At 48.9% G+C, this 12,735-nt stretch overlaps 3 protein-coding genes across 3 annotated transcripts; 2 read left to right on the top strand and 1 right to left on the bottom strand.

Annotated features, from left to right (window-relative positions):
- Positions 1–353: 353 nt before the first annotated feature.
- N0V96_012158 (uncharacterized protein) lies at positions 354–1,866 on the top strand (the record flags this gene model as incomplete). Its single annotated transcript, XM_065759525.1, has 3 exons — positions 354–1,114; positions 1,165–1,429; positions 1,582–1,866. The coding sequence occupies 3 exons, from the start codon at positions 354–356 to the stop codon at positions 1,864–1,866; spliced, it is 1,311 nt and encodes a 436-aa protein (XP_065611862.1).
- A 756-nt stretch (positions 1,867–2,622) lies between these two features.
- On the bottom strand, positions 2,623–4,084 carry N0V96_012159 (uncharacterized protein; the record flags this gene model as incomplete). The annotated part of the gene is made up of 6 exons (XM_065759526.1): positions 2,623–2,831; positions 2,881–3,057; positions 3,106–3,315; positions 3,371–3,481; positions 3,532–3,874; positions 3,929–4,084. 6 exons carry the CDS (start codon positions 4,082–4,084, stop codon positions 2,623–2,625), a joined length of 1,206 nt encoding a protein of 401 aa, XP_065611863.1.
- A 1,211-nt stretch (positions 4,085–5,295) lies between these two features.
- N0V96_012160 (uncharacterized protein) lies at positions 5,296–5,892 on the top strand (the record flags this gene model as incomplete). The annotated part of the gene is made up of 2 exons (XM_065759527.1): positions 5,296–5,628; positions 5,827–5,892. 2 exons carry the CDS (start codon positions 5,296–5,298, stop codon positions 5,890–5,892), a joined length of 399 nt encoding a protein of 132 aa, XP_065611864.1.
- Between the last annotated feature and the right edge of the window lie 6,843 nt (positions 5,893–12,735).

Below are 12,735 nucleotides of genomic sequence, written 5' to 3' on the forward strand. Positions count from 1 at the left end.
AAGGAGCTTCCGAGTGCGAATCGAAATCCAAACGCAACAGTCCGTATGTTACGTTTCATGGATGAGTCTCCATGCCATATTAGGAAGTCAAGCTTGTTATCAGGTAACATCACCACCGAGACAAAGTGGGGCGCTGCATTTCAATCGGCTGAGCATAGCCCACGACAGCCGTGCGAATGAGGGGGAAGTCTCCTATTAATATATTAAGGTCCGGGCTATAAAGAGCCACTGAGTCCTTAGAGTTGAGAGATGATGACCCAAAAGTAGCCGGCCCGACAGGACTGCGTTAATTCACCGTCGTCCTTCAACTTTTGGGGCGACTAAGCAAAACAATGAGCTCTCTGTATCGCGAGATGCTGCTCGTGATAGTCGCATGTCTCATGCTGGCCATCGACCAGGCCAATGGCCAGGTTACTGCTCCTCCAGTCGCGTATCTTCAGGTCCCCGTCCAACGTCAGCTCGACTGGCATCGCATGGAGTACTACGCCTTCATCCATTTTGGGCCCAACACGTTCACCGACGAGGAATGGGGTAGAAGCCAGCAGACTCCTGACATCTTCAACCCGACGGCGCTCGACACCGACCAGTGGGCAAAGTCCTTTGCCGATGCGGGCATGTCCGGCATGATCTTAACGGCCAAACACCATGATGGCATGGCGCTGTGGAACACCTCAACTACCAATTACAAGATTGCCAATGGCGGCTGGGCCAAGAACCGCACAGCAGCTGGTCTGCAAGCAGATGTGGTTCGTATGGCTGCCACCTCAGCCCAGAAATATAATCTCAAGTTTGGCGTCTACTTGTCACCCTGGGATATTCACCGCGACCCAGCTATGCCCAAGCCTCTACTCAACGGCACTATCTACGATGAGCCCCAGATATTTGGTGATGATACTGCCGGCGACTACAACGATCTCTACCGCCGGCAGCTCACCGAACTAGTCAACATCACTCTTGAGGACGGTAGCCCCGCGTCGGTCTTTGAGATCTGGCTGGACGGCGCCAGCGGCTCCAGCACCCTTCAAACCTTTGACTGGGCCGGGTTCCGCGACATCATCCGCACTCACCAACCAGCGGCAGTCATGTGGGGTCACCAGGGGTGGACGCTCGATGGGTGGGCAACGAAGACGGCATCACGGTCCCCACCAACTGGCATACCATCAGCCGGACGCAGGACCAAGACCGCCTGAGCGAAATAGATCTCCAGACGGGGCTGCGAGATGGACTGTACTGGACCCCTGCCGAGGCCGACGCTCGCGTTCGCTCCGGCTGGTTCTGGCACGCCAATGAACAGCCCAAGACGGAACAACAGCTATTGGACATGTATTTGCAGTCTGTTGGGCGGAGCGTCAGCCTTCTGCTTGACGTGCCGCCGGATACAACGGGCCAAATTACCCAAGAGGACATCAATGTTCTCATGGAATTTAAAGTCTCAGAGACGTCTTTCTTGGCCGAAACCTAATCATTCCCGAGTCAATTGTCACAGCCAGCAGTGTTCGGGGCAGAGTCAACTTCACCACATTTGGTCCTGCAAACATGCTGACCTCTTCACCTGATACTTACTGGACTATGGATGATAAGGAACGCACCGGATGGGTCGAGATTGACTTGGGTGGCCCGGCGCTCGTCGATGCCTTTGTTGTCCAAGAACATATTGCACTTGGCCAGCGAGTAGGCGGATATGCCATTGACTGCATTGTTGACGGAGCATTCAAGACTGTTGTGAATGGCACTTCACTCGGCTATAAACGGATTGACAGACTCGAAACGGCCGTGGAGACATCCCGTGTTCGCTTCCAGGTCACGCAAGCAAATGCTGTGCCCCTGATTCAGAGCATGCAAGTGCTCGGCACCAGGACATTATGAGTTAGAATACAATCTAGATCACGCTGAAGACCTATGATGGATTACCCCAGGGATTTATATGAAATATAGAATAACAGCGCTCAAAGGGCTGAAGTCTTCAGTTGGCGTGAGAGTATTATTCTAGAAAGATCACGTCACTGAAGCGGTAACTCGCTCTGGTTGAGACGGCAGCACATGATTGACAGCAGACCGAAGTTGGGCATGCTATGCACGATGCGAAACCTTGCAACTAACATAGGCAGCAAAGAAGCGGGGTGCTCTATGGAGCTTGGCAGAGGTAATATGGTGCGAGAGAATAGCTTTCCTAAAAGTGCTAGTCTGCAGTACTGAGAGGATTGAATTTAGTCCCGTGGCGATAATGGCGACGTGACTGATGCAGAGAAATATATGCAGTCTACCACATACGTCTTCGATGAAGAGTAGCTCATAGACTCACTTGGTGGTCCCTATCGAAAGGCGGAAAATCTATTCCCAACACATTCACCTAAGAAAAAGATGTAACTACGATATCCTCAGCTCGTCAGAGCATCTTGGTGAAAGAGATGATTACGTATTATGAGTACAAAATGGGGCGACTGGCTGATGAAAGAAATTATTATGGACATTTAGAAAGCATTTGTACCAAGAATGCAAACTATTCTGCAAGCAGCAAAGCAGACAAATAGGGTTTGACACGCAACGCACCATACCGTTACATGAATTATCTTCTAGAATACAACGCGTGCTTAACCGACAGCCACATGCTCTCCCCGTGGACTACTGTATGGCCACACCCGACGCAGCCAGGGTGACATAAAACAGCTTCGTCTGTCCAGTGATAATCATCCGGCCATTCCCAGCGAACTGGAAGTTGGCAGCTGTTGTGCCAGTGTAAATCTTGCCAATGAGTTTGCCGGAAGGATTGAAGACATGAACACCATCGCCACAGCCAGTGTAGACACGGCCAACAGAGTCGGTGTGAACACCTATACAGAGTCAGATTTCGGGATTGAACTACTGAAGCAAAGAACCAACCGTCGGGGATGAATGCGGCAGTGTAAGCAAAGGTCTTGCGATTCTCCCAGGTGCCGTCTTCATTCACGTCAAATGAGTAGACTGAGGCGGGAGACGAGAGGTTGCGACCGTAAAATCCAAGGGCAATGCCTGTGTCGGTGACATAGGCTTTCAAGCCATCAGGTGAGAAGGTAAGACCTGTCAGTTGTTAGGCGTTCATTCTTTTCCCACTATCAAGCAACTCACCGTTGGGCAAAGTGAAGTCGTCTGCGACGACAGCAATTGAACCCGTCTCGAAGTTGTAACGATAGACCTGATTACGCAGCCCAGGTGGAGGACGGAAGTCCTGGAGGAAGCCGTATAGGGTGTCGGTGAAGTACAGCTCCCCGTTGCGAGGGTTGATGACGACGTCATTGAGTGAATTAAACTGACGACCGAAGTAGTTGTTCAGGAGGACTGCAGAAATCAGCTTCATGTGCGTTTGATAGGCCCAAGGGCAAACCGAACTCACCTGTGGTGTTGAATGGAGCTACTGGATTCATAAGATACAGTGCAGAAGTGATATCATCACCTTGGCCTTCACCAGCGAAGACGATGTTGCCTTTATAGTTCGTACCACCTACTGATGTAAGCTATATGAAACCTATCAGGTTAATATTAACCGTTACCAACCATTGGGGTTGATGACCTGCGGATGCGAAGGGACGACAGTGACGGTAGCGTTGGCCCTGGAACCTGTTCGTACGGCCTCGGCTTCCGCAAGTGAGATCTTCTGAATGACGGACGACTTGTTCAACCCAGTACCTGCAGCAGGAGCGCCAGCGTTCTGGACGAAGAAGACCTCTTCAGTAGGAGGGTTCCAGACAACGGCCTCATGGAAAATAGGATCCGTGTCAGATGTAGCAATCAGGGTCAGCGAGGGGTTCTGCCCAATGACATCGTAGAACTCGGGGTCGTAGATATGGAAGGGTTTGGCTTCAAGAGAATCTATCGTCACGCCGGGCCACAAGAAGAGCTACGAAAAGTAAGCAAAGAAGAGACCGCAAGAGTCGAATTGGGGGTTCAGAACCGTAGAGTCGTTGGCCTCTGCCGGAGGGAGCACCGTCGGAAGAACGTTAAAGCTCTTCCAGTCAATGATTTGAGCTGCAGCGGGAACTTCGGCTGCACAGCTAAGTCCCAGGGGCATGAAGAAACCAGCAGTGACAACCGCCAGCGAGAGCGACATTTTTTGAGTTTCAAGGAGTGTGTTGTGGTTGGTCATAGTGTGTAACGAGTGAGATGATGGTTCCAGAGGTTGGGTACCATGAGCTTTGTATGCTACCGTGCAAGTTCCCCGCGTCGATGAACCCTTGCAAGTGTGAAATTGCATAGTCACATTTGCAGTTACGTGGAGACGCTAAACTAGCCCATTAATGACTACGATCTAGGAAGAAGAGAATGGAATGCGACCGTGCCAATAAAGCTACCCCCAGAACACCCACTCCGAATTTTAGCTACTGCGGAGTGGTTCCCCGGGTCTTGGCAGTGGTTCGACTTAATCGTATTTGGAAAAGTAGTCTGGATTCAATGACTCTGATGCTACATTGATCACGGCACCTCCAAAGCATATGCCAAGCTGCTGTTTCGCGACATGATCCTGATGGAGGGGTCTTGGTCAACCAACTCCTGTTCTCCCTGCCATGTTCCGCCAGAAACACCCGATGATGCAGGTTGAACATGGAGAACCTGAATCTGAACCGTGAGATCCCAGCTTGTCTACAGACAGCACAACTTTGCTCTTGGTAAATGTGTAATAATCATGTTCCTTGCCTCGATGGATATTTTCTTTCTGCCAAATGTATTTCTTCATTGAACCAACCATCAGTTCTGATAACTCCAAGACAGCTGGCAACAATGGCAGAGGCCGGCGGCATCAACACCAAAGAAACCATCATCGTCATCGTCATTTGTGTCTTCATCGGCATTGCTTTCTACAATGTTCTCGAACTCACTGTCTCGATCTTTACTTCTTTCAAGAGACGATCCGGATTGTATTTCTGGAGTATCTTAATCGCAACATGGGGCATAGCTTTTAATGGCACTGGCTATCTACTGAGACACCTGTCCTTGACGACGAAGCCCATCATCTACGCTACACTCATTCTCATCGGCTGGTGTTCAATGATAACGGGACAATCAGTTGTATTATACTCACGACTACACATTGTTGTACATGACCGGAAACGCCTGCGATTAGTGCTATACATGATAATCGCCGACGCAATCTGTCTGCATATCCCCATAATCATCCTGGTTTATGGAGTAAACTCGGCAAATCCGGGACCATTCGAAAACCCTTACCAGATCTTTGAAAAGATCCAGCTCACCGTCTTCTTTGTGCAAGAAATCATCATTTCTGCACTATACGTTTGGGAAACTACCAAACGCCTTCGCCTTATGAATAGCATCGGCGATGGGCGCGCCAAAAAGGTCATGAATCACTTGATCTGGGTGAATATCCTGGTCATTCTTCTCGACGTTACGATCCTGGCTCTCGAGTTCACCAATCTGTACGATATCCAGACGGCTTGGAAGCCCCTGGCATATAGCATCAAACTCAAGCTAGAGTTTAGTATCCTCAACTTGCTCGTCGAAGTCACCCGAGGGGCCTCGAACAACAGCGCCTACGTGCGCAGTCAAGGGAACGGACAAGCTCACGACGTCGCACTCGAGACATTCAACGGCGAGAGGTCAAAACACTTCGCCAACGCTGAAGAGCCCGAGTATGAGGTTCGCATTGGGAAAGGAGACACAAACTATCCAACGAACAATGAATACCCGACAAGGACAACTGAGATTACAATACACACCCAATCAAAGCAACAGCACAGTGCCCAAGATAGCGATAATATCAGCGAAGGTCCAGATAAGGAAAGAGAAGGAGACGTCTGTTCAACCTCTTCTAAAGTACAGTTTGCGAGATATTAGCTTTTCGAGTTCCTGCGTGATGAGATCAGGATCAAGCCGAACGCTGAGCAAGCGATGCCCCTTTGACTAACCTTGGTAGTCTTTCATTTCTCACTTGGTTCTTACACATTTGTTTCGAGTACTCCTCAGTTACTATAGCTTAGACCTTCAAACTTCAATCAACATGCCTGTGCCGTTGCCGAGTCCTGACGGTAGCCTACCTTATCGAATGATATGCGCTGTGACCTTGGGAAGGTGAGAGACATTGTAGTTGCCTCATGCGAAATGACTACTCACTCTATCCAGAGAACTAGGCTTCTGTGAATGGAAGCTACTGAACAGAAGGTTTGGGATACTGCAGGTAGACAAATTGACAGCGTACACACCTAATCAACATTCTGATTCATCGGTGTAAACTGTGCATTGAACCTCGACCGCCTTATAGTTGAGCAGACGGTCCGGTAAGTAGATAAGTGTCGGTAGCCACCAGGAACTCTGTTAAAGTTAAATCGACAGGACCTTCTTGGAGCCTTCATCGGCTCATAGCGGATCGGCGGTTACATGAACTTTCCCCCCTTCCGCCCTACTCATATTTGCAATGAGACTCCAAGAATTCTCTGTCTCACGATTGCTAGGATAAGGGCGAGGAGTGGACACAGGCGAATGGATGATCGTTGAGCGCTTGGCAAAGCTCTGTAGTTGTAGGATTTTGTCGATTGGGTGCTCCGAGATATTACACCAAGCTTTCGGCCTCGTCCTCGTATACTATCTATTTCCTGAGCCAAAAACGCCATCGGCACACAATACAAGGACGCTGTCAAATACGGATCCGCCTTTTGGCTTCTCTGGCTTCTGTCACCTAGGCAGCGACTGTGCCGGCGTCCCGATTGCATTTCAAAGCGGCAATGTGAGGAATATCACCCGTCCTTGGATGGTCAGCTATTGTTCCCAGTCGAACTTCATGTCCGCATGGGTTTGCTCTGCAACTTTGATTTCAATTCTGACACGTAATCAGACCCTGCAGACTATATTCGATTTGCAGGGTAAGGTTATGCGGATACGAAATGGCCCGTTGTGCCCCATGGGTCGTTCAAAAGAAGGGCTATTCATTTTCATAGCCCGAGATCGCGCTCTAGTGTTGAGTTGGAGTTTATGAATCGGTCTCTTTCCGTTTTTTAGGGTGGCCGTGGCTCCCCTGGTTGGTTGCGTTGGTTGAGGTGCGTTGTGGTGTATGTGACGGTTGTGGGATGTAGACACAGCCCCCATGCGCCTAGGATCTCAGCCTCGAAATGCCCAGCTCACTGGCCGATGCATTGTCTCTGAATGGTGCGACGATGGGTCTTATGTTGCGGCTGAGGAGAAACTATTGAAAATACACCCACGCTACACAATCCTGCGACTAGAGTAAATGAAGCCCGCCAAATTTTGACGACGAATTGGATGGATATCAGGGTCTCATATTGGTCGGGCAGAAGCCTGGAAGTTGATCTTGGTATTGGAAGAAATCAGGAATTTCTAGAAGCATGGGTGATAAAGCAAGGCATATCCCTGAACCCTACCTAGATATAACCTTGGTAAACCACGAGATGATCCCAATTGGCTACGTCCCAGCCCCCACGCCGAGAGTATCCCAAACAGAAGAATAACGCAATTAAGCTTCAAAGCTGCATCACACCCCGAAGAGCCGGATGGTCAAGACGGCATATCATTTACTGTATGATCGTTTTCAGCCAGGGAAAGGGGCTTCGGCCTTTGTGTGTCGCCGAATGTTACATGATTACCTCTTCGTGTTGTCATACGCGTCTACGAACAGGACTCCTGATAGGGCTGATTTCGCTGTCTGGCCTTCCCTTGAGGCAGGGCAATGTCCCCGGATTCCATTAGGCCCCCAACTCCAAGTAATCAGGGACAAAAGCCAAGACTATATCGGAGTTCCAACAACACATTAAGGGTTAACCACGACCGGGAACTTTCATCTGATTGGATCCGGATGATCCCAAATTACACAGGCATTAGGGTTGCAAGATGGAATTCATTACCATGAGTGTTACTCTGTCAGTACCACTCTCTGCCCCATTGAAAACAGTCAAGGGCTTAGCCGTGTACGTAGCTACTGTTGGCTCAAGGGAGGTTCTCAAACCCTTGCCGTTTAAAGGGGTCACAAACAAGGCGTCGATTACACCGGTTCGTCCATATCCCGTTCCCGTCTAATTGCTATTTAATACGCCTTGATGACCCCTAGTCGTAAATCAGACGTTCTAGGCGGCATTATTGATTGATCCAGGTATCTAGGACCGAAAGACCTTTTGTTCAGATTTACCAATGACAGCTAGCTATATGAGTTCGAACCCTACAACCTGATGGTTTCGCGCTATCGACCATGGTTTGTTTGGGCCGAACCGGCCATCTGTTCATCCTACTGAGTAAGAGAATGACGACGCTTAGCATTATCATTGGATGGTGAAGTTTAATCTGACATTTGTCTCCACGGCTAGAGAGGTGAAGCTTTCCCCCCGTTTACACCCTGACTAAGCCAAAACTAGAAAGCGACTACGAAATCGCATTTGCAAAGTTGAAATATTCAGCGGCAGGATCGAAGTAAGAACTTTGGAGCCGGTACGGACTTTGAAATCCTCACTTCCATCTATTATCATGTCGGAGGATTCAATTAGCCATGTCAACTAAGAAATTGCTCCACTTTCCATGTTCCGATATCTACATTAGTTCAATGCACGATTGACGAGCTTCGTGTTAGCTTGAAAGTTTTGCCGTGCGGATAAGTATGCCAACCGTAATTATTATAAAGACAAGAAAAGACATTTGGTTGTTGGCAGGGTAAAGATACCTTGAATTACGGTAAAGATCTGAACGGGAGACACCATCTTGTTTATAATGGCCCCTAGTAATTAGTATAACCCTCGATCAAATCACGGCCGCGAGAAGACATTTACTAGATTATAGATGGTGGATATGGTGGGATAACAGCACCGGATTTCCAGAAGATGAGATCGTCTTGATTATAGGTAAAGAAGCATCTAGGTTTTTGACAACACGCGATCCGAAGAATGCATTGACACCGCGATGACTGAGGCAAAAAGAACCTAGTACTTACTAAATACTACATGCTAGAACCTACAATGTCTGAGGCAGTCTGAAGTCTTCGGGAATATAGCATGATACATCAAATGATGAGAAAGTCCATGTTGGGAGTTGGCGAGGTAATGCCAGCTTCCAGGCTAGAAGGCTGCCAAGTCGGGATATTAGAGATATTGTGAGGGTACAGTCGAGTAGCCTGGCCTTAGTCGTGCATCTACAGCAGCATCGTTCTACTTTACACATGGCTAAGAGAAAAAGTCGCAACAGGCATATGACATGAAGTGACACTTGCTGCGGTTATCTGTCTTCTTAAATTATGTAGAAAGTGGGAGACGACACAGTCTGCCAGTCAATTCGTGCCTCAATAAATCTATTCTTGTCATTGCTGTCTTTACTATTATCCAGTATTGATGGTAACTGAAGGTGTAATCTGTTACATCCAGTTCATAATGTTCATCCGTAACTTTGTGCGTTTTCTTTCAGAGACGCCCGGCTGCTTCTAGCCACATTCCTGATGAATCATCTTACTCGCCAGTAGGTGGATTGATCTCAGTGCCGACAGGCAGAGGATCGCCCAGGTCAACTGTATCGTTGGTCCAGCTTACAGGCTGGACAAATACCTTTCGAGTGGTGCCACATCCATCACCCGGATTAAGGTTCGCATGGAACACCTGCCAATCCTGTGTCCCGTCGGGGCTCTTGAAAAAGGCATTATGGCCAGGCCCATAGAGTCCGTTCTTGGTTTCGAAGATGGGCTGAGATAACTTGGTCCATGAGCTTCGGCTAAGCGGATCGCCACCATTAGCGAACTTCATGGCGCCGAGCTTGTATGCCGGCGTGCTACAAGAGTCGGCTGAGTAGACCACGTAAATCGTGCCACAAGGCGAGATTATTCCGTATGGTCCCTCAAGAACGGCAGAGTCTTCCTTCTCCCAGTCATATTCAGGGGCTGCTATCATTGTGGCATTACTGCATTCTGTTGGCGATAGGAGTTCGGCAATCCAGAGTGATGCACCATCAGGACTGATAGAGCTCTTGACAGCAGAGAACTAAACAGCGGCTCAGTCTTGCGCCTGGCACAATTGTAGAAGAACAGACATACCAGAAAGTAGTTCGTATCTCCAATCTCGAAAACGGTCTAGAGGTTATTCTGTCAGTTGTGTAGTTGGTATGGATTAATCGTATAGCATACCGCGTCAAGCATCCCTCCATCGTAGTTGGGCGGAATGATCGAGTCCAACAATGTGTAATTTGCAGATAATGGGTTCTCCCCACCGCCTTCGAGAACAAACACTCTCAAAGACGGCAGCACAATACCCCAATCGGAGTTGCATACACTTGCTGTAAAGTACGTGTACCATCGATCGCCAAGCTTGTGCATCTCAGGCGCCCAAAAATTGCAAGCTCTGGCTGGGTTCGTGGTATCGGACCAGATGACGCGAGGTTCTGCTATCTTGAGACCTTCGATTGTGGAGGCCGCGGTGATGCGCACGTCGGTCCACGTTGTGGAGGTCAAATAGTACCTGAGATTAATTGTAAATATTGACAGGAAATCTATCTTAGCAGATGATACTTACATTCCATTCTCATACACCATGTGCGGGTCACTCCCTGTTCTAATGGGATTGACGTAGCCATAAGTGAGGCATGGCCAGAGGCCAGCGAGACATGCAAGTGCTGAAAAGTTACGCATTTTGGACATTGGGCCATATGATGGGACTCAACACATGTAAAGACTGGATTCGTCAAGATCCTGTCGCGCGAGTGTCTTATGTGTGTTCTAAAAGTCTCGTAACCTTCCACAATCAATATCGACTCCTTCCAAGGTGTCGCATCAGCACATTGGCTCGGGTCCTAAAATACCGAGTAGCGCTTTGAGTTTATGAGGACTCACGACGCAAGATTGGGGCGGGTCCCTGTCTCCATTCTCAAGTCAAGATGAACTACTCCGTATTCGTGCGGGGAATAGAATCGCGGGGTTCTCATGGGGAAGATGACCTGGGGTAAAACTGGCTAACATGAGGTCGACACGAGTTTTACGTGGATTCCATTGACGCGCTCCAATCACCAGTTCACTCGTGAAAAGCGGGTCCGGTGTGCCGGGACATTTATCGGGTTGACTATTGTCAAGTCCAGGGGATCCTCAAGTGAAGCCTAGGATTGGCCTTCCCGGGGTCTAGCTCAACCTCATATTCTAATTAATCTGATGTGTTCTTTCCGTGAGGTGACTAGCATACGTTCTTTACCTACATGTAGCGACATAGGATCTATAAGAAACCTTAGCTATTGGCGCGCTCCAAACACGAATGTTCAATCTTCTCTACAAGCTCAACGCCCTGTAGACAGCAGTCGCCGAATAAAAGCTGGACCAAAGCTAGTCCGAGGATTGAATCGGGTTTTTGGCCCTGCTGGGTTTGTCAATGAATCAGAAAGGTATAATCAGCTGCCAGGCTGCCGTGTCACATATTTCAGAGTCATTCGAGGTGACAAAAGTGTCAACCCTAACACTCCCGATCAACGTGCTCATTCTCACCCTACTACCTTTATGACCTCTGTTACTAGGTCCTGTGCTATATTTCATCATCATAATGTTTCTCAGCTTCAACCCAATGCTCGCCATTGGCACGTTAGCTTCCCTAGCTATACTCGCCGCGGGATCACCAACAAACCTTGGGAGCGTTATAAGCCCAAAGTAAACAAAGCGCCAGATCGATTGCAACTCTCAACACGAGGGATACGCATTTCTATACCTCAGCGACCGCGATGAGAATATCTGCCTGGCTGCCGGTAACAGAAACAACGCCTTATCCTTCACGGAGCTCAACAATGGATATTCGATTCTGAAATCAACCAACGGGGATGGTGGAGTTAGTGACCCTTTCATTATGGGTTCTTACGCAGGGGACAAGTTCTACATCCTAGCTACGGATCTCTGCATTGCCTGCGGCACATCTCCAGGCGAGGCCCAGAGTATTAGTAGTCGGTTACTCAAGATCTGGGAGTCGGAGGACCTCATCACATTTAGTGCTCAACGCCATGTCGTAGTATCACCGGATAATTATGGCGATACTGGGGCACCTGAGGCGTACTATGACGAGGAGCTACAGACCTCCGTCGTGTACTGGGCGTTGGGTATCTACAACAACACGGCCAATCCTAAGCACGATCCGCTCGAGTACCAGAGAATGGTCTACGCTACCACGCAAGATTTTCAAACTTCCAGTGAGCCAAAGATCTGGCAAGGCGAACCTCCCAGAGGCCGGATCGACTCCACAGTGATCGAAGAGTATGACACCTACTATCGCTTCACCAAGGCCACTGTAGATGGCTCCGCAGATGTTGTCCAGGGGGAAGAGCTCCAACCTAACCGCCGGACTGGCAGATTGGGACAGGGTAGCCAGTTGCATTGGCACAAACGCGGGGACCAAGGAGGTGGAGGGCCCTTCCATCTTCAAGGCGAACTGTTAAGATGTACATCAATGGGCCGAGGTACATCCTGCTTACCGACGAATTTGGCGGCAATGGCCATGTTCCGCTTGAGTCACCCGATCTTTCCAGGGGGAAACGGACATTGCGTAAAGATTACAAGTACCCCATCTCTCCTCGCCAAGGTACCATCACTCCCCTTACTGCGGAAGAATTAGGTAGTATCAAGGCAGCCTACAACTCCACACATTGAATTTTATGAGTTGTAGGATGATGGATAATACTTCAAGTCAAAGTCGGTATTATCCAATTTCTAAGAATCCCGAACGACGAGGGGAAGGGTTGATGAATAAACTTGCACAAACACGGGTTGAGTCCATCCACTTACCCTCTCATATCTCCAGTACT

The sequence above is a fragment of the Colletotrichum fioriniae genome (assembly GCF_027942845.1).
Source record: "Colletotrichum fioriniae strain IMI 355084 chromosome Unknown scaffold_22, whole genome shotgun sequence".
Lineage (NCBI taxonomy): Eukaryota > Fungi > Ascomycota > Sordariomycetes > Glomerellales > Glomerellaceae > Colletotrichum > Colletotrichum fioriniae.